The 27,006-nt window shown below is 35.2% G+C and overlaps 1 protein-coding gene and 1 long non-coding RNA gene across 4 annotated transcripts in view; one reads left to right on the forward strand and one right to left on the reverse strand.

Annotated features, from left to right (window-relative positions):
- Positions 1-6,074, forward strand: part of LOC131424982 (uncharacterized) — a 148,448-nt gene extending 142,374 nt beyond the window's left edge. Inside the window, exon 4 of the long non-coding RNA XR_009228706.1 lies at positions 5,912-6,074. This is a non-coding gene — a long non-coding RNA (uncharacterized LOC131424982). The remainder of the gene's footprint in view (positions 1-5,911) is intronic.
- Positions 1-27,006, reverse strand: part of Syt1 (synaptotagmin 1) — a 507,557-nt gene that overhangs the window by 149,282 nt on the left and 331,269 nt on the right. For all 3 annotated transcript variants that reach the window (XM_046465103.2, XM_046465102.2, XM_058585775.1), the window contains one exon: positions 136-320. In XM_046465103.2, the coding sequence (XP_046321059.1) occupies positions 136-320 (185 nt within the window). The remainder of the gene's footprint in view (positions 1-135; positions 321-27,006) is intronic.

A 27,006-nucleotide genomic window follows, 5' to 3' on the forward strand; every position in this document is an offset into this window, starting at 1 on the left:
CCGAAGGAATTGTGAAGCCTCATTATGACAATGACATGTAGCCATAAGTTGTTTCTAAAATCACCTGGTAAAAATAGTAAACCATTTATTAATCTCTGACAGTGTCCACGAATAAACAACAGATATGTACATTACCTGGTCTTTCATGGTCTTCCCTAAGTCTTTCACATCTTTCATGTTAATGGCATTCTTTCCTCCCTTTTCCTTTCCCTTCTTCTTGTTTTTCTTTTTGAACAAACATTTCTTACAGATACAAAAGCAGCAGGTCAGGACTAAAAGGACCGCAACTATGGCTATGGCAATTAAGGCCCACGGTGGCACTGAAAGAAAAAGAACAACAGGCACATAAAGCATTAGTCATAGCACTAGAAGTACAAAACCTTCTAATCCATGAACTATAAGGATGTTCGTTCCTTCATTTGTATTTATTGAGCACTTACTATGCTCCAGGTACATCTCTGTGGCATTTTATCCACATTATTTCCTGTGCCTGAAGTGCTTCTATCTTTTCTGCTTTGCTTGTCTATATATTTTCTACTGTCATTTCCTTTGGATTGTTTACCTGATGCTCCAAGATAGATTTTCAATAATTAAACCCTTCATTTACTCAGAGCATAGCTCTGTGGCTTGATCATTGAGTTTAGATCCTGCCCTTAGTATTTACTAGTTGAGTTATCTTAGGTAAGGCATCCAACTCTCTCCACCTCAGTTTCCTCTTCTGTTTAGTGGAGGTAAATTAGCGGAAACCCTAGAGAGTCCTTAGGAGGGTGAAATAATAAGGCATAGTACCTGGCTTGGCAAAAGCTTGATAAATGTTAGCTGCTATTACTCATCTATGAAATACTAGGTAGTATATTAATATGTTCTGGCAAATAGGAGGAACAAATGTTAATCATATAAACAGAAAAACAATCATAATGGTAGTGAAGCTGAGGTATAAGTTCTTTGTGCTCTGAAGGTCCATCATGGGTAATGTACAGCAGGGGTCTCTGGAGGTAGGGGAGTAGTAATGTGTTGAGCGCTCTTAAGCCAGGCTCAGCCGTGGCCACTTAGCCACTATGTGATTCTGGTAGATTGTTTAACTGTTCTGAGTTTCTGTTTCCTCCATTATAAAGTGAAGATTATAGTGGTGCCCCTTTTATCAGGTTTATCACCTTTATAAAGGAGCTAATAATCCCCCCAAAATTTAGAATGGTAAACAGCACATAGCAAGAGCACAATTAATGTTAGATATTATTTTTTTGTAGGTATTTGTAAATTTATTTATTTATTTTTATATATGACAGTGGAATGCATTACAATTCATATTCCACATATAGAGCACAATTTTTTGTATCTCTGGTTGTATAAAATATATACTCACACCAATTCGTGTCTTCATACATATACTTTAGATAATGATTTCCATCACATTCCACCAACATTTCTAACCCCCTGCCTACTCCCTTCCCCTCTTACCCGTCTGCCCTATCTAGAGTTTGTCTAATCCTCCCATACTCTCCCTCTCTACCCCACTATGAGTCAGCCTCCTTATATCAGAGAAAACATTCAGCATTTGTTTTTTGGGGGTTGGATAACTTCACTTAGTCTTATCTTCTCCAACTCCATCCATTTATCTGCAAATGCCATGATTTTATTCTCTTTTATTGCTGAGTAATATTCCATTGTGTCCTTCACAATGGATAAAAATGTGGCATATATACACAATGGAATATTACTTAGCTATTATTTCTTTATCTTCAAGGCACAGGACTCAGTACTGTGGGGAGTGCCAAGGGTATATGATGAGGGCATATAAAATATGCATACTAGTAAATATATATATATATATATATATATATATATATATATATATATATATACACTGAGAGTCATTCAGTGACTTGAAAGAGATGTTAATCAGACAAGAGGAGAGAGATCAGATTTATAGGCTCTGTTTAAAATAGTAAAGCATATATAATAAATATGTTCAAATAAACCTTTAGTTCCCTATTCAGTTGTCCATCTGCTAAAAATTAATATATTTTCTTATTTGGCATCTCTACACAATGTGCTTATGAAAAATAAAGTTTCTTTGAAGTCTTTAGGGTTTTGCTTTGACTAGAAAGGAATTATTCATGATTCCAATCAGTGCTATTGAGATTAATCAGAAGAAGTAATTAGATTTGTCTGCTGTAATAAAAAAAAAAGATATTGGGCACTGAAATGATAAGAAAAAGTGTAATTTTCTTCAAGCCACATAAACATCATTAGTGCCAATGATTGTTGAACACAAGTCGGGAGTACTTTGATAAAGTAAAAGCACTTAAAATTAACCTCTCTTCAAAATTGAGAAAACCCACTCTTGCTTGCTCTCCTTCTGCATTTAGCTTTACAGTGTTGAATATTCACTCTGCATACTATCCTGCTGATGACTGGATATATGATATTAACCTAAGGACATATGAAATTACAACTTCTAACAATGTGCTTTCAGCCACAGAAACATTTATGTGAATAGACTTATAGATAAGTCCATACCCAAAGACATGCTTCTTTATAGTTCTCCAATCTCATTAAACAATGCACGTTTTTTAAAAAATGCAAATTAAAGTAAGCTCATGTAACTCAATGATATTATTCATAATACTTCATTTAAAAGCTTCTACCTCTGCTCCTGTAGTTAAAATCCTGCCATGCATGAACGAGGGAGTCCATGTATTCATTGTGGGCAAGACAGCGTTAATAATGACCCTTCATTTTGAACCTTGTAAGTTTTTCTCCCAGTTGGACTTTTGTGATAGTCTCTCAGAAAACTACATAAAAGCCTCTTAAATTACACAAGACAAGACGAAGAGATCTGACGGGTTCACAAAAAGAAAATAGGCAGTCAACGCAAAGGAACATTGTTTAATCAAAAGAAGTTAAAGAGATAGGAACATGGAATTACAGGAAGAAATTTGAAATGGTGCAACCTGAAACAATTTAAAACCACTGGAAAACTTTTATTTTGTTACTTTTACTTTTTTTAAAGTGCTCTTGCTTTCCAGATATTTGTTCAGGGGATCTTCTGAATAGCTTAATTTTAATTTAGAATATGCTATGTTGAATAATTAATAGAATTTTCCTCACAATTTACTGACATCTCTAGATAGAATAAAATAACCCCTTGCCAGGTGTGGTGGCACACACCTGTGATCCCAGCTACTTGGGAGGCTGAGGCGGGAGGATCTCAAGGTCAGCTGGGCTACTTGGTGAGATCATCTCAAAAACAAAAAAACCCCTTAATGTGACCATTTTGTATTCTCATAGGAAAACCTGAATCATCAACAATAATGTAAAGACACAGCTATTTTAAGTAATTGGAATGATGTGCATTGAATGTTCATGTTAAAAAATTTACTTTATAGAATAAAAAATATTTAAAATTTGGTAAATGTATTATGAAACAACATTTACAGTGTTATTCATTTGTAGTACATGCAGAAATGTATTAGTGAGCAAATCTCTCAAAATGTATTTTGGATTAGGCTAAAAATTTATTGAAGCCTATTTATTACATACCAACCACTGTGCTACATTATTTCATTTAATCTTTACAGCAGTTTTGTTCATTATCACCTCAGTTTTACAGAGGAAAACCTCTATAGATTGAATAGTTCCAGAAATTCAAATATGTCTTTAGGTTGTCAGGTTAAAATTTTGTATTATAGATGTACATGAGGGAAAAAGTCCTTATCTAGTTTTGAAGTTCTGAATAGAATATTTTATATTAAATCCAGTGAAGTAAATAAATAACAGTATATGATGGTGGCAAGAGTGATTTAATATAAAATATAGTTTCATCAAAATACTGCTAGTGGCGGAAAGGTTTCATCTGATTGTTATTGCTACCCAACCATCATTAAATGGAATTTTATAATAGGAATTTTAAGATTTAACTTTAAGGCTTTACAGTGGAAAATAACAGACTGGTATAAAAACTTTTTATTAAAAATGGTTTTATTTTTGCATTAATAAATCAATCTCACATATATTATTGAACCAAAAGCTAAGTTGATGCCTAAGAATTAAGTCAAAGGAAAGTTAATCCAAAATTGCTTCTGGGTTTTAATTTAGACCAGGGGATAGGCAGAATGATTGCCAGTTTGCATTTCCTAAAAATGCCTGACTCAGTGCTCAATGAGTATTAGCTTGAGGGAAAGCCAGGCAGCCAAGTTCTTGAACTTGCAGACAGTTCTTAGTAACACCTTCTCCAGGGGCTTTTCCTTAGGTCTGTTAGTCCTAGTCCTTAGCTCTGATTCCCTCTTCCTCTTCCCCATTCAGTCAGCTGCTGCTGTCTCCTAGGCTAGCAAACATTTGGTGGGCTACTGCTTGGGGACTTGGTTTGATCCAGGCAATAACTCACCAGTGTTTTGGTCTCCATTTGGCTTTTAAGGGCAGCTCTACATTGTATTTTAGATGCATCCTCATTCATCATATTCAAAAACAACCTTAAACTCACATCTCATTCACAGCTGCTATATTTTCCTCTCTGAGAAACATAAGCTTATACTTTCGCATCCACCTTAGATATTTCAGCCCAGGACTTTAAGACAACATAGGTAATACCGTTGCTATGGTCACTACAAAAACCAGTGACTTGAAGCACTTTCTACCTTGACATATCTCTATTTTGTCAAATGAATGCCTCATCACTGCACAAACATCTGTGGAATGAATTTTATGAATAATCTCCATATGTTTTCATTCTTGTATTTGCCGAAGCATTTTGCCAACTTCTAGTTTTCACCCCCCAAATTCATCATCTTTTTATAAAACAGTGGTTCTGCAAGATTCAGAATACAATATGAAAATAATTATTGTGCTATTAAGTAGTAGGAAAACTAATCTCTGTTTCAAAGCCTTACTTTTGAGGCTGTTTATGAATAATTTTCTAAAACACACAAGGATAATAATTTCCTAAATATTGGCAGAATACAATAAGCCTTGTGTTTTGAAGCCTTTTCTAAATTATAGAATGCAAATAAAAAAAGAAGCTCTGGAAATATGTGGATTAATATACTCATTAGTCACCTCTGGAGACAGAACATTAAATGCAAATTTGTAAAAATATACAAAGTCATGTAGAATATAGCTTAAGGTTAAACCAACCAGTCAGAAGTCAGAGAGAAGAATTTCTCATTATAGGCTAAAGTGGCTTCAAACATTACCAATTTTTGGCTCTTGAGTATTTGACAAACTAACCTCTCCTCACTCTTCAGATTGGGAGTTCTAAATCTCTGGAATCATATGCCCTTTGAAAAATATGATAAAAACGGTGAAATCCTCATGGGAAAATACATGGGCTTGTGTGTATAAGTTTTCGCAAAGTTGGTAGCTTGTGGTCCTCCAGTCATAATCTAAGTCTTCATGTCTAGGAGGTCACTCGTTTCCAAGATAAAAACTCCTTTCCTAGGGCCTCCATCTGGCTAAAGGGGATGAGGTTGTCTCATTCCTTCAACTGTGCAGGGGTGTAGGTGGGAGAAGAGAGAACAGAGAGAAGAAAGATCTTCTCCTGGGAGCTTAGAAACAGCAACTCTTGAGAAGAAACTAGAAAGAGACAGGAGGCAAGGCCGACTTCATGTTTGGTGGAGAAGAAAGGTATATGGGTAGCAGGGGAGGCAAGACGAGGTTAGAGTGTGCTTTGAAGCCCTGCCTCCTGCAATGAAAACAATCTTTTGGGGACTCCAAGTTCTTTTCCTCTTGGCCTCTCTTATGCCCACCTTTTTCCTTTTAATTTTTTTTTCTTTTTAACTGTAGTAAATGAAAAGAAGTTTTCTTGTAGTAAACCCATGTAGCTTTCTCCAAATAGCCTTCAGAATTCCTTTTTTTAAGGAGACATCTCCCCTCACATATTTCTGTCTCCCTCTCCACTTTGTGTTTCTGACAGAAAGCAAACTGGAAGATGTGCCTTGGCAAGTCGGCTGTAAAGGTGATTCAAGCCATCCACGGCTCAGCAACAGACCTGTGGCACTCCAGGGTAGATGGCTGGTTAATTGTCTTGAAGGAGAGACCTATTCACTCATCCCTGTGAGTGTCTGTTTTAATGTGTGGAGGCCCTGGGTTCGATCCTCAGCACCACATATAAATAAATAAAATAAAGGTATTGTGTGCACCTACAACTAAAAAAATAATAATAATTAGAAAAAGAGTTTAAAGTCCACTTGGGCAGATTTGACCAGTACACGAACCAAATTACGAACAATACTACACAGTATTTACATGTCAAATTAAATGGGGTTTCTTGCTAGATTCTGATTCTGGGTAGTCACAGCAACCTTATTCTGCATGTCAAATGAGGGCTTGTTTAGACTTAAAAAAAATCTTAAAATTAAATAAAATGGGAGATTGGCCCTTCTTTTCCCTAAACTCTTAAAAAATCTGTCCATAATCAAATATCTCAGCAAATTATACAACATTACTTTATGTGCACAAAGTTATAACTTAAACTTTGATAATTTTTATTTTTTACCAGAATCTGTCCCTTAATCTGATTGCAGAATTTCCTGTACTGTTGAACAAATTCCTATCCCCTGCTGAATAACATTAAAGTTACTGACGTTTCTCACTGATAACAAAAGTTGGTTGACTGAAGGGCATTTTGTCTGCACAGGTATTAATCAAGTAATTAATTTTATAGAATGTCTATAATAATAATACACTGCTTTAAACGATAAGGCTAAGTTACCCATATCTTCACAGTATTGGAAAGTCTGAATTTGACATGGAAAATGATGTTGGTCTTTGGGCAGAGATAAACCCCAGCACAACTTCCCGAGGATTTAGATAAGGCTCACAGTCAGCCCAGGAGCATGCTAGCTGCCCTCCCCAGGGAGCAGTGCATTGGTAAACATAGAGGGGTGCCAGGTAGGTTGGCAGAGGTGAAGGCGATTCACCAGCTAATCAGTTCTCAAGCCTTTGGAGGTTTGTCACAGTTTTTCAATCACGCTGTGGACAACACAATTTCGTGGTTAAAGGGAAATCCATTTATCCAATGAAATTTGCAGCATGTCTCTCTTGAGTTTTGATTTCTAAGTTCAAGACTAAAAACAAGTTATGATTCAGGTTTTTTTCCCCATCATGGAAGCTAACTTTCTTCTCAACTTTTATATGAGAAATCTTCCAGATAAGCAGCTCTCAAGATTTTGATCCCATTCATATTGGCTTTATTTTGATGCTTTGAACTGGTTAAAAGTTTCTTTAATCTTTTTTCATCTTTGGCGAAAATGCCCAACGAAAAAAGTGTATTCAGAGAAAACATGCCCTCCTGTTGGTAACTTTTGGGTAATTCAATATTTGAGTATCTACTTGTTTCTTTTCTAAGCAATTTAATCTTATTAAGATTAAATTCAGTTATGATAAAAGCACATTCGCTAAAAGGGTAGATATATTCCCTGCTATTTTACAATTTAAGGCCCTGGTTATAAGCAATAAACAAACAAAAGTGCCACTTAGGCTTATTATCTGCTTTTTGGGAGGATTTTCCCCTTAGTACATTCTGTTTATTATTCTAGAAAAGAGTGGGTGCATTTTTAGAATTCCTCATAAGTTGGAGAGATTTGATTGCACTGACAGGAGAATTGTGTGGCTGCTGTGCATGAGTGGAGAACAGAATGTTTGAATCTTTCTAGTCATGAAAAGGATGAGTCAGGCTCATTAATTTCATTACTATACAAAGTGACAGGTAGACAACAGTGAAAACAAAGCTCCTTGCTTGTCTTGCTATCCACAGGACATTTTTCCTTGATTATCCAATGGATCCCTACTGCTATAGACCAAACATCAATTTTCCTCTCCAACTGTTGTTTTCTATGTTTATCTCAATTTATTTTTCTCCACGGCAATTTCATCTGTCCATTTCCCAATTTATAGCACCATTTCTTCTTTTGGTTTCCTGGTTCTTGGATTTGAACTTTCATCTTCACTCTACAATGCCCGTGATTCTGGGTTTCCTTTCTCATCCTGTTTTGCGGGAGCTTCTCTATGCCAGTCAATCTCATATCCAGTAAAAATTTTTTGATGATTTTTTTTTTAAAAATTATCCTTTTGTTTAGAGTTTGTATTGATAAGCAAGGTCACCGTGAGAACATGACCTCAAGATCCTGTATGACTCCTGCTTATTTTTGGAAGCACATATAGGTCTCCACTAAGAATGTTGATTTCATTTGGCTTTCTCTTCTTGGCCAGAATCAGAACACTTCTCCTGACAGATCCTCCCGAATGTCTGCCTGAGTCGTCACACACATGAGCCTTGATTTCTTTTCTCATCCACATTTATTCATGCCTTTGCCAGCCACCATCATATATCAATGCATGTTTTCTAGTGGCTTTGTGACTCATCCTAACACAGGATGGCCACCCCCCAGAGTGGTACGGTTATCTCCCTTTTCTCTGCTTATGTGAAGCATGACTTAGGCTGGGCATATGGTAATTCTTCAGCAAATACTAATTGAAGATATTAAAGTATAATTAGAGGCAGAGAAAGTCTTCTTTAAATATTGTATACACACAGCTAATGCGTGGCTCCATTGAACACCTTATTAAAGTTAAATGGTACACTTAAAAATATCTATATGTATAGATACATATACATACACATACTTGGATCAAATTCTGATGAAGTTTCAGAGATGCACCAATTTTTCCACATCATTTAGAAAATTTACAAGTATTCCTTGCTTTTTGTTTTAGATGGACAATGGAAATAGCAATAGGCTCAGTTTTTTTCTTCTGTTGACTATTTTTCCTAAATAATTTTTCTGTCATCTGACCTATTAAAAAGATTCTCTTAAATTGTATTACTCATGCTAATATGGTTCCCCCTTCTTGCACGAAGGACTTGCAGTGTTTATAATTTTGTCTTTTGTTTGCATAGTTCTTTCACTTTATAAGACTCTCTCAAATTATCTTAACCCGTTTGACCTTAGAATATAAATGGTAACATAGCTAGGGTGGATTGCATCATCTGCACCCTATGAAGATCTGAAATGTGGCCTCCATAATGGGACTCTGAGAGTTGGGAATCATACTTAGGTCTTTGTAGTTCAGCTTTCATGCTCCTTTCATATTCTCTTTTTGTGTCTGTGCTGAAAATTGATCAAATACTAATTATATTACTGATAAGAAGACTTTACTTTTAAAAATATATTAGATGTTGTATTTGTATCAGACTTATATAACTAAAATAATTTAAAATTATTTATTCCAAGTCAGTGAAAATAGTTCCTCTTAAAGTATAATCAATAATAATCATAACAATGGGAAAATGGCAAATATAAAAAAATCATAGATTTTAACTTCAAACTCTGCTGCTTAGATTCCTGAATAAATTTGATCACTTTCTTTAATCCCAGTTTCACCATTTGGGAGAGAGGGGTTAATTAAGTCCTATGATTGTGATATGCAGATATTTCATATGTAGAATACTTACTATAGTGGATAACATGAAGTAGAATTTTAAAAATGTCTACTATCTTTTGCCAGCAAATCCTATTAAGCTTTATAACTTGAAAATGCTGAAAACTTGCCCCCAAAAAGTGAACTCTAAAACTTACCTAGATAAAAGATGGAATATAAGGAATTTTATATGTATTATACAACTCCCAATGTATTCAACATGTTCTGACTTAATGATATATCAGAATGTCAGGGTAACATTATAAAATAAAGACTGCTGTCAGGAAACTGAAAAGTGAGATATTTTGATAGTATTCAAGCTATTCACTGGTAAATAATAGAAATAATAAATCAAACTTTTGGAAGGATAAAGAATAGTCCTTTGAAGCACAGTGGCCAACAACAGTTTATGTTATTCAAATAATGCAAGTAGCATTAGAATAATAATAATTTTGTACTAATGGAAATAAACAACATGCATTACTTAGTATTTTTGATAATTAGTCAACTCAGCCAACAATTCCCAAGATAAATGTTTTAACACAGCAGTAAAGATATTAATGGTAAGATTTTTTCACTTTCTGTTGGCAAAATGATAGGTTTAGCTTGAACACACTCTCAATTGTATAGTGGATATGCATTAACAACAACATACTCTTAGGTACTGCTCTTTTCTTTTTCCCCTTCAAAATTGGCTAAGTACTTTAAGTGACTTGAGAAAGCTACCTTGAATTCAGCATTTATTATTCAATAATTATTTACAGACACTTAAATTATAAGGATCATTTTTATTAAGACAAACTTTAGATTTCAACCATGTTTTCCACTGAGTAATTTATAAAATAGTTAGGCTTTTTATTTCATTTAGTCAATATTATCTCCCTTCATAGATGGTTTTTTTTTAAGTAATTCCTGTTTCGAATCAATCAGTGACGATAAGATTTGAACTTAATTTAGGACTAGTTTTTCGTCCTTCATCATCTACGTTGTTTCAATGTAAATGCCATATTTATTTACAGAAAACCTTATTTCCTTCTATCTCTATTTGTAATTTTCCAGAAAACAAAGTTAGAAGCCTATAATTTTCTTTTGGTGGTTTTGACTAATAATTGTAACATTACCTGAAATTTACATTCTCATATAATTTACTAAAATAGTGAAGTAGCCATATTTTCTTAAGGGATTGAAAGCCATAAGACTTACTGGAAAGCATAACTGTGTTTTAAAAATTTTCTTCAGTATCTTATTTATATGTAACCATCAAAGTCAAGAAGGTCATCACTAAACAAATATTATAGTGTTTATATCCTTATAGGATGATTACATCCCAATTATCTCACTATACTGTGGCCACTTAAAATTCTTTGAAAAGCTATAGTAGATATGTTATTAAACATACTGAGGCAAATGCCTTTCAAGAAATGTAAAGTTTTGTAACTGAAGTTCATCTGAATGCTTTTCAATGAAATTATGCAACATGGGGATTCCAGTGAGCAGACATGGTTAAGGGTCAAATTACCATCTCTGAAAAAGATGTATTCATTTCAAATTAAATATTGCTGTGCAGAAAAGAAGCAAAGAGCAGAGTACTGGATATAAAATCACCAAAAGTAGGATCTTCAGAAAACAACAACAAGAACAAAGAAATGAATGGTCTGTGTTAGTTCTCATTGAAAAATCTAGCCACTCATGCAGAAGGGTAGCTCACTGCCCTGCAAGTGATAATTGATTGCACTAAATAACTTCTTTGATTAGTACTCTGTGAAGTGTTCACATGCATTTGAGGCAAATAGAATGAAACTGAGGAATATATTCAATGTAATTTGCAAAAGGGGGCACAGAATGACTGTATGCTTATGTCAACCTGTCAGCTCCCTCCTGAACCTTGTGTTCCAGACTTCCCTCCTGATTCTTCTTGAAGCACATGGTGCCTTGGTTTTCTCTTTCCATGCATTCAACTACTTCTTTGAGCTACTTTATGCCTATGTAAGGTAGACAAGAGAGATGAGAATATAGTACAGAGCCGGGGGAAGATATTTGGAGCTATTTTGCTCTTTGGCACTTTTTCTGATTGTCTCTGAGTGGCACAACTTGTGAAATAGGGAGGGGAGGTGGTAAGTAGATCAAGAGCTGCAGTACATTTCCAAGAGAAGAGATGAAGAGCTATTTGAGCTTCCACAGTGCTCAGGAGGTGGCAGAGAGTGTTGGCACCCCCAGGATCCCACATCGTGAAAAGGAGGCCGGCTGCTTTATTTAAGGGTGGCAAGGGTGAGAATCTCAGGTATAGTATCAAGAATGCAAATGCAAAAATGATTAAGATGAGCATCAAGATGTACACTCTTTCAGAAAGTTCCAGTAATCTGTGGAGTTGGACATGTGGCATGATTGTATAATATTTACTGGAAAAAGTGATCTTGGCTCCATTCCTCACCTCAGTCCCCACCAAGCAGCACTAAAGATTTTACAACAGCAGATGCTAACACCTACGGCTGGAAAAATATCAGAGAGGAGTCATGAGGTTGGAGATAGATAGGAGAAGTTTCCACTTCTTCAAAAAGTTAAGATAACTACTATTTATTCTGAGATATTTTGTAATTTTCTAGGCAAAATTCCAATTATGCTATGAAACAAAATAGGCTGTTTGGAAAAAAGCAAAGTACAAGGAGATAAAGACTTGTCAACCACAATTATCAGAATCTTGATGAATAGACGGCCCAGGAAAACAAGCTCCTGAAACAATTTAAAACATGATGATTGAGAGCTTTGTTACTGCTGTGTAATGAAGCAATGCAACAAGGATTTACCTTTCTAGAATGGACTTGGATTGATTGACCTGATACAGGAGTTATTTTGGAATGGTATTAGTATAATTTGATTTGAAACTGAACAAATGTTTTATGGATGAATTTTAATAAGTGTGAAATTTAATAAGGAAAATAGGAAAATTAATTATAATGTTAAATATTACTTTAATTCTTTATGATAAACTAGAAGTTGCTCAAACTTTGGAATTAGAGAATCCTGAGTTTAAAACTCAGGGAGTCCTTTTCTTCTCTGAGCCTTTATTTCTTTATATGGAAAGTAGAAGTAATGATACCATAAGAATAATTGTGAGAATTACATGATATCACATATGTGAATACCTGGCACAGAGATCGAATTTAATAAGTGCTAGTTCTTTTTTTCCCATTTTAAGTAATAAGAAATATATACCAAATTCTGTTCTAAAATTTAATATTTTTATCTTAAAAGTATTCTTTGGTTACACTTAAAATGGTTTGATCCAAACAATAAAATTATTTGAGATCTTTGGAGTGTTCTCTAAAGACTTGGTTCTGTTTGCCACTCTTAAAAGTTAAAAGAAAATGAAAATTGGCCCAGTGTAATTTCTAGAAAGGAGTATGAATAATTTGGAATTAATCCAGCATAAAATGAAGACACTTAAATTTTAGACAGTAGAAACTACTAGATTTTTCTGAGAATTAAAGGCATATTCTCTATTTTTCAAGAAGGGAGGGAGAGAAGAAATAAACATAGTGTAACAAAAGAGATTGAAACTCTTTGGGAGTAGGGTGGTAGAAATTGCTAAAGAATTGATACTTTCTGACAGAACTTGAGAAAACAATGGATGTGGCACAGATCATTATGTAGGCAATAAGGTTAGTTAGTAGGCTGTTCTGGTTTTGCCTGGCCATCATTTACAGAGTCCTACTTTTATTTTACTCTTGGGTTTAAAGCCTATGATTCTGAAGAATCTGAACTGAAGCTGCTACTTCTGCTTGAGACATCTCCATGCTAGAGTGAGACTTCTTTTATTTTTTTCCTTTATTTATTTATTTATTTATTTATTTTTGTACCTGGAATTGAACCCTAGGTACTTAACCTCTGAGCCCCACCCCCAGCCCTTTTTATATTTTATTTGGAGATGGGGTTTCTCTAAGTTGCTTAGGGCCTCACTAAATTGCTGAAGCTGGCTTTGAACTTGTGATCCTCCTGCCTCAGTCTTCTGAGCCTCTGGGATTACAGGCGTGTATCACCATGCCTGGCTAGAGTGAGACTTCTGAGCACTTAATGAACTTTACACCTCTAAAGAACAATGACAGGTTGGTGGGAAGCAGTGTGGACTTAGGGACTATGTGTGATGGCTGAAGTTCCAGTTGTGAGAATATCCTGGCCATACTCAGCAGTTCACAGTGACTAAGTTATGCACAGTTTCTCCAGGAAGAGTGGGACGAATGAGATGATCCTCAAAATAAGTCTTTCCCCCTTTGGTCTTATGGTGTGGTCAGATATTTTAATATAATAAAATTACTTCTCTTCCTTTTTCATAGAATGACTGGAGACCAAGTCTACTAAAAAATGAGACTTTTCTATACAAACAAAAATCTGTTTTTCTTTAGAAAACAATGTAACAGCACACATATAAAGATTCTGATTTCTGGCTTTTGAGTAGATTTTGATCATTGAATGAGGGATGTGGAGTGGAGAAAAACAATCAGATTTAGGAGCTATAAGAAGGGTTTTTAGCTACCTGAGAAAGTTGAAACCTGGCAAAGGTGAGATCTTCAGTGCTTCATACCACCCAAGGCACAAGACATAGTCTCGGTTCAGAAAGATAGTTTTACTAGAACACAATGATTTTATCTTACAGCAGATGTCAACTGGCCCAGAGTTACTGAAGCATGGGGAGTGGCTGTCATGTTCTAGGCATTAGGGCACATTTGAAAATGCTTGTGATTACAGTCATTTTGAGTCCATAAATCTGTACTTCTTGTTAAAATAGCATTATGTCATCATGGAACTTTTAAGGTAGTGTGGTCCTCTGAGGCAGCATCTTATGCTTCTGTTTCTGAAGGCATTTTGGGGAGTGTGTACATGTGCAGTTAGCCACCCATGAAAATTTCTTCTCTGAAAGAAGAGTTCTGTAATATTATGACTGTCTGTACTGTCAAGGGCCAGAAATTCTTTCTTTTATTTTACTCTTGTCTCATTTTATATGCTTAACTTAAGCTTTACAATGAAAGCTGTTCGATTAGGTCAAATTCAGAATATGGAATAAATAGGAAATTCAGTTTAATGTCAAGTATCGTGTTTGTAACATTTAAAATCTATGAATGTAGTTCCTCCCTGTTCTAAGTTTAGATCTCTGTAGGCCATTATCTGGTAGAATTATGAATATCAACTCCAACATGCATACAAAAGAAAGTATTTACTATAATCAGAAAAAATGTAAAATGATTTGGTGACTATAGGGAGAGGATGGAGAGAAAGTTCAGGTTCAAATTGGTAAAATTGTTTTATGCTGAACATTTCCTTAGTTTTATATGAAAGAAGCTTCAGTTTAAACTTAGGTTATATATTCCTTTTCTTGTTCACCAAAACTTCAAATCATTTCTCTTGTCTACTACTGTCCAAAATTTTCATAATTCTACCTCAATAAATCACTTCTTTTTATTTTCACTTCTTGTCATTTATACACAAACATTGACAGTTGCCTTCATAGTGCAAGCAATTTTGTATTCAGCTTTTTTCTTTTTAAAATAACTTTATTTTAAATAATTATTTATTTTTATGTGGTGCTGATTTGAACCAAGTGCTTCACACGTGCGAGGCAAGCACTCTACCACTGAAGCATAAACTCAGCCCGTATTCAGCTTTTTTCATTATGAATTTTTATATTACTTTATGAACTTCTCTGATTCTGTTAAACATTATTAAAATACAAATCAAGCAAAAAGGAAAAATGTATGACATCTATTGACCCACACATAGATGAAGAACTGAAAGACTATGGGCACTGCTGAGGCCATGTCTTACCACAACGGGTTGCATCTCTTTCTCTGTTGCCAAGAGAACAGAGAAACTAGTGTTTTTCACTTCCAGATATTGGTATAAGCAATGATTTCTTAGGAAAGACCCCCAAACACACAGACAACAAAAATAAAAATAGACAAATGGGATTATATGAAACACAGAAGCTTTTGCATAGCTGAGGAGATAATCAGCAGAATTAAGAGACAATCTATAGAATGGGAGAGAATATTTCCAAATTATTCATCTGATAATAGATTAATGTATAAACTATACAAGGAATTTAAAAAGCTGAACACCAAAACAAAATCTAAAAGTAAAAAGAAACAAACAAAACCCCCAAATAATCCACTTAAAAGTGGTCTAGCAGAACCTAAGTGCTTTTCAAAAAAAGGCATACAAAAAATGATCGAAAAGTAGATGAAACAATGTTCTATCTCATTAATCATTGGAGAAATACAAATCAAAACAATGAGATAGCATATCATCCTGGTTTAAATGGCTATCATCAAAAAAAGATGAAAAATAGCAAAAGTTATCTAGGACACACAGAAAGTGGAACTCCCTTACACTCTTGGTGGGAATCTAAATTAGTATAGCTGTTATGGAAAATAGCATAGAGATGTGTTAGTCAGCTTTTTGTTGCTGTGACCAAAATATCCTACAAGAACAACTTAGAGGAAGAAAAGTTTATTTTGGTTCATGGTTTCAGAGTTTTAGTCTATGGTGGGCTAACTCCATTGCTCTAGGCCCAAGGTGAGGTAGAACATCATGGCAGAAAAGCATAGTGGAAGAATATTACTCAGCTCAGGGAAGCTGGGGAGCAGAGAGAGAAAGGGGAAGGGGCTACAAGGAAGATGCACCCTTCCAGGACACATTCCCAGTGACCCACCTCTTCTAGCCATGCCCCACCTGCCTAAAGTTACCACTCAGTCCTTTCAAACTAGGGTGGACTGGTTAGTTACAGCTCTTGTATTCCAATCATTTCACCTTCCTGCATTAAGACAGGAGCTTTAGGGGGACACCTCATATCTAAACAATAAAAGGAGGTCCCACAAAAAAGTAAACAGGAATATCATGTGGTCCTTCAATTCCACTACTGGGTATATATATCTCCAAAGAAGATAAAATAATTATACTGAACAAACAGTTGCCTTCCCATGTTTATTGCAGTATTATTCACAGTAGATAAAATATGAAATCAACCTAGGCTTCCGTTGATGGAAAAATGGATAAAGAAAATGTGGCATATATACACAATGGAATATTATTTAGCCATAAGAAGAATGAAATCCTGTCATTTGCAGCAACAAGGTTGGAACTAGTAGTTATTTCTTTAAGGGAAAAATACCCTGTTCTCACTCATTTGTGGAAACTAATAAGTGGCTTTGGAGAAAAATGCAATACAATAGAGGTCACTAGGGACTGGGAAGGGCTAAGGGTAGGAGGAAGAGAAATTTCAATGAGGGACAGCAAAATAGAGGGGGGAATTATTTATGGTTTTTTTTTTTTAAATAACATGATAGGGTAACTTTGATTAAAATAATCTATGACATATTTCAAGATGTCTCAAATAATATGAATTTCCCCGTATATAAAATGATCAATATTTGAAGAGATGGAAATGGTTATTACCTTTTGATCATTACACATTGTATAAACATACTGAACTACCAGAATGTACCCCATAAAGATGTACAAATATTATGTCTCAATAAATGAAAACAAGAATAAAAATACTAGTGTTTTATTCCTATATACTTTCCCTAGGCTTTTACTGCATACAGGTGTCATCTTAGGAACTTTTTAGACTTACTGTTCTATTCCTAAGTAAACCTAGCACACATTACAGTGAAGTCTTAGCTCTCTGAACTTTCATGTGTTAGAGTTGAAATCACTTAACTTCAAAAACCATAGCAGAGTGGTCAATGCACATAATTTGCCTCTCAAATTACCAAAAGGCATCCCACACACCCGCAATCCTTTCGCCCTGCGCTCTGTGAAGTTCATACTCTCCACCTTGGCAGGCCCAGCACAGTCTACCACAGTGCTGCATACAGATGGTTTTCCATCTTCCCTTCTCTAATTGGTACTTTCATTTCCTGTGGCCATGTGAAAGTTAGAGAGGATGCTAAGTCAGAAAAACAAAGAAAGGAAACATAAAACCCCGCCTTCAAATGGCCGCAACCATTTTGAAATAAAACATATCAGTTGTTATTTTTTTTAATATAATCCATAGGGATACATAACATAAAAGTCTGCATTAAGCTGGTTTTCTTTGATGTCTTGTTCATTTTCATAGCAAAAACAAAAGAATCTCTCTTTACATTAACTGCATAATTTTGTTTCTTTATGTAAGGAGTTGATCTTTTTCTCCTTTTAGTAACCTTGTCCATTGGGAAATAAAATGCCCACCATCAGAAGGACAGTCTCAGCTGTCGCTGTGATACAGCTTAAAACATTTCAGTTAGCTGTCATCCTTTTTTTGACCCACTACATCCAGCAGAGAATTTTTACTTCTAAGGCCATAACTCAGTGTATTAGAGGGGTCTGGGCAGTAACATCCATTTCTAAAAGTATGTGAGGTTAACAGTTAGATGCTTTTTTTTCTCTCCTTCTTGGTTTACTTAACAGTAATGTCAGAGTGAAATAATGATGACAGATTCTTGGTTTCTGCTTATTCTGCACCAAAAGTTTGACCTCATTGAAGTAACACTGGCAACAAAATACATAGATTCAGTTAGTATTAGCTGTGATAGCAACACATCACTTAACCTCAATTCTTGACTGCTAATCATCAAAACCAGCTTCTAGTGATCATACATGCTGATCTATAATATTAGAAGGATATGAGTTGACTATTTTCCACATGTCGATTAGTATCACCTTTATCTACAAGTCTGGAAGTGAGTTATTGTCTTATTATAACATTGAATGTTTTCTTCAGTTTCACATATAATTGTGTTTTGATAAATGCTGCCAGAAATCTGTTAAGGCTAAATTCCACAAAATTGTCTTTGGTACTCTAAATCTTCAAGGTCACTTATCATGGTGTGACCCCACAGATTCTCCTAGCAAGTTGCTAGGAGCAATTTTGTTAGTAACATGAACTCTACTGCAAATGGGGCCAAAGATTATATTAGCACAGTTTGATTTGAGATTTCCCAAAGTTTATTTAAAGGTGAATCATGGAATACACAGGGAAAAATTAAGTGTCATCATATTGTATAAATAAATAGTGTATTAGTGTTCATTACTCAGATAAAATTCAAGTGTAGAACAAGCAAACAAGAAATGTGGACTAATTAACGTAGGTAAACTGTTCTCCCCTCTGTCCCTGTTTTAAGCAGAGTAATTTGCAGTAAAATTTTAAGATTTGTATTGTTAGTAAACTTTTGGAAGGATACCTGCCATTAATAGTATTTCTTTCTTGATCCAAAAAAATAGTTTAGGGTTATTGACCATCCTGTGTTAGAAATCTTGAAATACAGCATTAGAAAAATATGTTTTCATCATTGGAATTAATCAAAATATTCAGCAGAACTTATAATTTTGGCACAAGTAATTTGGAAATCACAAGGGTTGGCAAAACATTTGTGCTTGAGAGGGTAATGGTTTGCTAATTTAAATGCCATTCTAAAGCAAGCACAACAACAAAGAGTTTAAAAAAAATATTTCTATGGATGTGTGAATATCAGTCTGTAGTTCCAAGATTTTGCAGGACAACAAAGCCTGAGATTCATTTTAGGACTCCTGTTTTCAACACTTTATGGGGCTTGAATTGCAATATTTAGAGGCAATTAAATATAACAGTGCTATTAAAAATGGAATTGCAAATATTAATAAGGAAAATATGTGCTACAAGGTAGAATTTGTTTTGCTGTTTCTCTCATTATCTGCATGATCACATTATGGGAAGACATGGAAGTTGCCTGCTTTTAACTTTATACTGGAATTCATGCTTTAATGCAAATTGTGTCCTTAAGAGGATGGCAGAGCAGATCATCTTCACTCTCTGGTAAGATCTTTTCTTTCCACAGCCCTTACCTTTGAACAAGGTAAGCCACTATGCATTTTGTACTCTAATCATGTATTTTAATTCAAGAACTGCTTAACATTGGGATAATGATAATCTTAGTAATTAATTAATGATCACACATTCTCCCTATTAACATACTTTAGTGTACATTAAATTATTAGGTGTCTGCCTAATAATGTAGCTGAGCAAATCTATTTAGAAATCCACATTATCCACTGTAATATGCAGAGAGATTTTACCAGCACACCTCAGTCTCTTCTAAGTAGTTCTAAAAATTCTCTGCTGAGACCAAGTGCATATACAAGAAGCACCGGGGAACTTTATTTTAAGAAATCCTCTTTTGGGGCTAGGGTTGTGGCTCAGCAGTAGAGTGTATGCTTAGTGTATGTGGGGCCCTGGGTTCACCACATATAAATAAATAAAATAAAGATATTGTGTCCAACTACAACTAATATATATATATATATATATATATATATATATAAATAAAAGAAGTCCTCTTTTGATTCTCCCTATAGAAGGCCATTCCTCTTGTAAAAGATGCTTCTGGTTGCTCAGCCATTCTTCTTCTTTGCTCTTTGCTTAAGGAAATGCTGATTTTATTCAGCCATCTTGCAGGGATTAGTGTACTCAAGAACAGTAGGCCTCTTCCCCAGATATATAGAGTGAAATATGATAGGATTAAATCAGTTTTGGAATTCCTTTTTTTTTTTTTATTAGGGGGGCCCTGATTGGTCTAGGATTGGACATAAGATTCAGTGCTGTCAATAAGATGTAAGAAATCTGCAAGAGACTTCTGGAGAGAATCCCTGAGAAAAGATAGAGCATTGAGGAGAAAAGATGTCTTTCCTCCTTACTCTCCACCATCTTGCTTTCTAGTTAAATTGCTATGTGAGAATATGATGTTTGGAGCCATTGTGGCTATCTTTTAATTATGCAGAGAAGGCTCAGAATTGCTGGATTGACCTAACTAGCTCTGGAACTGCATTTCCCAAGTCTTTATCTAAAATAGTTAAATGCTTTATTGTCTAAGTTGCCTGCTTTAGTCAGGAAAAGTTAGGTGAAACAGCAGTAACAAGCATCCAAAGTTTCAGGAGCTTAACACAACAAAGGCTTATTTTTCACTCATGCTCTATGTCTACCCCATGGGTCCACAGGGCTTCTGCTTATTGCAAACACTTAGGGATCTGGATTGGGCAGGAACATCTTCAAAAATTGCTCATTTGTATTCCTGAAGGAAGAGTGAATTCTGGATATTCTCATATCTGCAATCAAATGCTCTAACCCAGAAGTGACATATATCATGTCTACTCACAACCCACCTCCCAGAACTAATATGCAGCTGTATACCCAAGAGGGTAAAGAAATACAATTATGCTATGTGCCTCTAGGCAGGGCTAAGGCAGATATCCTTGTTGAATAGTACTAATGACCACTATGACAACTTCAGGTGAAAATCTTGTTACTTGCAGTGAAGCTATTCTGAATATGGTGATGATAATTTGATGATGATGATAATGGTTAAATTATTGTTACAAATATATCAGTTATTGTTTCATTTTAATGTATGCTAATGCATTTAATATGTACACTAATCTTACAATGTGAGTACTGTTATTATTCTTATTTTGCTGATGAAAAACTGTCTCAGAGAAGTTTCCTCCTTAGGATCATTTAGAAGCTTAATGTCAGAGTCATAATTTTAACTTAGGCAGTTTGACTGCAAAATTTATATTCTTAACTACCCTGTTGTAAATCTTCAATATTACTTTTAAAATTTATATTTATAAAGATATATGGAATACATATATGTTTAAGAAAAAAATAAATATCTGCAAATACCATAACACTGTTGTTAGAAAAAATAAGATAAAGCCTCATTAAAAGATACTTATCAGTTACTATCTGCTTAGCTGAAGTTAGCATTTTTGGTAAATTTGAATCAATTTTCCCAAAGCATTTTTGAAGCAATTTTCCTTCTATCATACCGAGAAGCAAAAGTAGTTTTTGTAAATTACCAAACCTGAGGCCTCAATCACAAATAGTTTGAGCTCTACTCACTTGAGGATGACACAGACTGTTTACAATTTTCACCATACATGGCAAGAAGCAAGTATCTGTAGCCTCGAGCTATTTACTTGGTGGGTGCCCAAATTCTACACACAGATAAACCCTGGGCAATGCATTCAGACAATGACTGCAGACAGCTGTTATCCACAGAGGCACCTGTGACTACATCCAACTTACTATTTATTGGAAGACTATTTTCCTACCCATGCTTGTTGACTAAAGGTGTGTACATTCAGATTTGGTGATTCTAGGACATTACTGGACTCAAATTTTCATGGTTTTACTGTCTGATCAAATTCCATTTGTTTTCTGGGACAATTTCTGCATTTATCCTTTCTGAATTTGGATTTTGGAGTCTTTTTTCTTTTTAATATAAATTTTCTTCTTTCCAGGCTCAAACCCATTGTTCTCTAAAACCTCTGGAAACAACTACTTCCTTGTTCTCCATCAAGGTAACTTGGGTAGTACTGATTCTGTACTCCCTTCCTTAAGGATGGGTGTGAATATTAGGTCTGGTGAATCAGGACATTCTATTCCCCCTGGGAATAATGATTGGTTCATGAACAGATGCATGACCCAATTCAGTGTAATAGTACTCAGGCTTGGGAGTATTGTGACAAATGTTGGATATGGAAAAGTCAACAGAAGAGTAGAGATATTTCTGTTGTCTTTACTGAGCTGTCTTCACACTGAGAACACTGCTGGCAGGTGGTAAGCACTCAATATACATTTGCTCAGTGAATGCAAAAGAAGTCACTTTATGCTGAACTGCAATGCTGACAGCACGCAAACCCTGAGCTGCCAGGCAACCGTGATGTGGAGAACTCCTGCCTGTAGCAGAAGTCAAAACTGAAGAAATCCAAGCCAACGTGTGGACAGAGAGAAAACTGAATTCTAATGACATCATTTGAGCTTTAGGCTCCAACTACATGGAAACTATATTCATTTGTATGTACAACATCCCTCAAAAGCTCATGTGTGGAAGGCTTGATCCCTAATGCAGCAATGTTCAGAGGTGGAACTTTTGGAAGTGCTTGGATCATGGTAGCTTTGATCTCCATAGATTAGTTTATTGACAGATTTGTAGCTGAAGGGACTATTGGAAAGTAGTAGTTTCTGTAGGAGGTGAAGCCTAGTTGGAAGAGATAAGTCACTGAAAGCAGGCACTGAAATGTTATACTGTCTTTGGTCCCTTACTATCCTCTCTTTCTGCTTCTTGGATGCCATGAGATGAGCAGCTTTGTTCTGCCATGGCTTCTCTGCCATGAGGTGCTGCCTTACCACATGCCCATAGCAATGGAACCAGCCAACAACAGACTGAAACCTCTGAAATCATATGCCAAAATAAATATTTTCTCCTTTAAGTTGATTTTCTGAGGAGTTTTGTCCTAGTGACAGAAAGCTAACACACCAGGGTAGAGAGATTCTTCTGAGTTCTAAGAACCAAACAATTTCCACTATCACTTATTCAAGTGGAAGTTAGGTTTTACCAAAAGAATGTCAATCCGCCATTTTGTTGTGTTGAAGGCTCTTTTAGCTCTGGGTTATTATAATAGAATGACTGAAATTTTATCATCCTAAAATTACAGGATTAAACATTTCATTCACAAATATTTATTTTATCATTGCTGCAGTCTATAATCTATACTTCTGCAGTAAAAACATCTCCAAAGATTTCTCCAAAATCTCTGGAAATAATGGTAATATTCATTTTATAAGACTGCATGAAGATTAAATAAGATAATTTAGGTAAAGTACTTGGTTACTAAATTAATTATCAGGCTTCAGATCTCAACCTGATTTTTTTAAAAAATATGAGTACTTTAAGAATGTTCTAGTTTTCTAAATTCTCTTTATTCTGACTTACAAATTCACCTCTAGGATTTGGGATTCAAAAACCGTGATCTTTTACATGCTAGTCTAATTTCTAGAATGGGGCATTAATCTACTAAACTGCTGTTGGGATAAACACCTACTTTTCCCAGGACTGGGTACCTAACCTGCCCTTGTTGATCCATATAAAGGAGCAAACTCAACTTCATGGTTGGGCTCCTGCTATTGGCATCCCCCATGACCTGACTGGTTAGCTCTAAATTATCCCACTTTAGTTTCTATTTCTTTCCTGGAGCTACTCACCATTTACCTCTGACTCAAAATGTTATGCTGCCACTTGCCCCCAAAACAAGCAAAGAAACAATAGGCAGAAAAAACAAACAAACAAACATAAAACCTCAAAACTACAGTGGCCTTTCTCCATCTCCCTGATTGGACAACTAGTCCATTTTTATAGTTCCAAATGTCCTCCAGGATCCATTTCCTCTGGATGGATTTGTTTTCTCACCATTTACACTTTAACTCTTTGGAGTTAATACTGGACAGAGGTGAGGAAAAGGGGAGTAAATTACACAGTGATTGTCCTTCAACATCTCTATTCTCAAATAGCCATACACTGGAGAGATGGAACATGCTTGAGAGAACAAAAATAGCTAAAATAACTGAAAAATAAAATTGGTTGACCTGTGAAGGGTCTCCTACCTCTAAAGAGAGAGGCTTAATGAATATCATGAATTTTTGATGGGTCAATGATCTCAGATTTTCTATACAGCCATCTATGTGTTTGAATTGATCTCATCAATTACTTCTTTCAGTGGAACTGTTAGCTGTGATTTCCTTTCTCCAAGGGTCTCCAGTTGACTCCAATTTCTGGCCAAAAGCTATTAATGTCAGCAACATCTGAAACCCAGTGTACTCCAGAATCAATACAGTCTTGCCTACCCATTTCTTAACTAAACTGCCTTGTCAACTATATTTGATGAACTTGTTTAGCAAATATCCTTCTAGTTTTAATTGTGGGTTAATTTATCCTTCTTTGAATTCTTTTCACCTCATTATACCCAATCCACTGCCAAGTCCCACTTGATGGCATTTCAAGACTCATCTTCTTTGCTTTTAGAAACACCACACTTCTCCATGCTTTGGATGTTTCTATGCCTGAATTGCTATGATGTATTCTAAGCAAGAATGCAAGAGAAAAGCTCTGGCTTTCACATTATGTTAAAATTTTTTTTCCAAATATGTTTATTTTCCCCCCTGAAAAATATCAGGAATAACAGGAGTTCTCAATCAACTGCTCAATCTAATCTTTTCTTTTATTGATTCCTGATTTCTAAAAAATAACATTCTTTTTTATAAGCAATCTAATCCTGTTATGTTATCCATCCACCTGACTCATTCTACTTACTATTAAATCCTGTCTTTTGGGTATAAAAATACTGTTCTCAGCTTTCCACTAATGGAGGATTCACTTTAAGTATTTTCTCAGAAATGTCACTGGAATGCATCAGTCTTTATGTCACTAGTTTACCAACGTCAGTGTGGCTCATCCTCATTTGGATTAAAATGGACTATGATGTTAACAGGGTAAAATGGTCTTAGTTCTGTCTCAGTGAACCTAATCCTCTCAGTGGACTTAACCACCTTGACGATTCTTTGCTTTTTTTTTTTTTAAATCTGGGTTTTATTAACCTTCTTTTTCTGAAAACCCAATTCAAGATATGCTCTCTTGAGAGAAATACTTTTATGCTCCAAGATAGCTCTTATTTTTATTTATCCTTTGTGTGCTCGTTCCCTGTGCATTTCCCTAGATATTTATTCTTGTTTTCTGTGCTTTTTGATCTCCTACTCTGGAAAGTGTTCTTCAACTCTTTGAATGTGGTTTCTTTTTTCTTGTATAAGCATGAGCCTTTAGAGTATCTAGGTGCTATAAGCATATATCCATTGCTGTGTATTCTAGAAGGTTGTTTAGTACACAGCAGGTACTCATTAAATGCTGAATAATCTACTGCCACTGTGTGGGTGGATGCAAAATGATCTATTGTGTGTGAAAGGAATATGTTTTTATTATTTTTAATTGCTAGTGGGATGTTGATAAGCCTAATGTAGTCAATAATTCTTCATAAATTGTGCCTCTCATAGCATAGAGTTATGAATCATTGATTTTGCCTGTGATCTTTTGTGTTATGGCCCATCTATCTCAGTGGTAGTATATTAGTTATAAACCCATGTTTAAGAATAGTATTACAAGGTCTAATTATGGGAAAAACCATCCCTATCTTATCTATTGTATCTATTAGATAGTTTGCAATTTTTGACATTAGTGAATTAGAAGTGCTGGTAGGTGGCAGAAATGAGAATACATTTTGCATATAGGTGTACAAAGATACCTCATTACCCCTGACTTTTGAACACCTTTTGTGAGGTCTCAATATCTATTCTATAAAAACCATACACTGGAAGGTCACAGGAAGTAATCTACCTACTAAACTCAATGATCTTCACTTTCCTTGGCCTCTTATAACACTTGGAATTACAGGAAGATTTAAACATTTTAAACAAAATAATCCTTCTTTTTTTGAAACTTTTTATTTTATTCTGTGACTTCCCAGTATATGTTTAGTTCTGTTACTTTATCCTTGTAATGCTCCCCAAAATACCTTCTTGGTCATCCTTATACAGAACACTGATATTCTAGACTCCATAAGGGTGATAAAAAGACACTAAGGTATTATCTCAAAATCTTCTAGTGGTTGACAAAAGAGATAAAGGATTATAATGTCAAACAGAATTAATGATAACTGCCTCAGAGATGTGTATGCTGTGAATGTGTCTCCCTAAATTTATATGTTGAAACTTAATCACCAAGGTGATGGTAATAAGAAGTGAGATCTTTGAGATCATGGGTACCCTTTCCTTATAAATGGGATTAAGGTCTTATAAAAAATAAAGGTAAACAAATAGAGCAGATAGAGGGATAGAGAGGGAGGAGTTGGAGAAGTACTGGGGAGAAAAAAATCTACTAGATTATGTTATGTCCGTGAACAATAGACCACCATGAATCCTGCTTATAGATGTAATTATAAAGCATTAATTGAAATAATAATAATACTAACAAACACAACAATAATAATAGAAGGCAGATCAGTAGAGTAGAATGAGTAGGTTCAGGAAGGGAGGATAGGGAGGAAGTGACAGATACTAGGGGATGAGATGGATCAGATTATATTATGTGAATGTACATATACGGCACAATCAATCCCACTATTATGTATAATTGTAATGCACCAATATAAGTATTTAAAAAATTAAGTACCAGTTGGGGATGTAGCTCAGTGGTTGGGTACCTGTCTAGCACAAGTAAGGCCCTGGGTTTAATTCCCAGCACCACCACACAAAAGTCTCTTACATAGATTTCCTTATTTCTTGGAATTGATCCTAGTGTATCTTCTGGTTTTTAGAATCTCTCTTTGTCTTTTGTGTAATAGCCATAAAATATCATTTTTATACTTTTGTAAAAACCCTAGTAACAATCCTCAACAATTCCCCATTTCTTTTAAAACGGGAAAAACAACTTGCTTTTTTTTTGGTACCAGGGATGAATTCAGAGGCACTCAACTACTGAGCCACATCCCCAGCCCTTTTTGTATTTTATTTAGAGACAGGGTCTCACAGAGTGTCTTAGCACCTCACTTTTGCTGAGGCTGGCTTTGAACTCGAGATCCCCTTGTCTCAGAGCCTCCCGAGCCTCTGATATTACAGGTATGCGCCACTGTGCCTGGCAACAGCATGCTTTTAATGGACGATAAAAATATCTTATGATTGGAGGCTCAACA

The sequence above is a fragment of the Marmota monax genome, unplaced genomic scaffold (genome assembly GCF_021218885.2).
Source record: "Marmota monax isolate L192 unplaced genomic scaffold, Marmota_monax_Labrador192_F-V1.1 WCK01_AAM20220418_F8-fsc00146, whole genome shotgun sequence".
NCBI classification, from domain to species: domain Eukaryota; kingdom Metazoa; phylum Chordata; class Mammalia; order Rodentia; family Sciuridae; genus Marmota; species Marmota monax.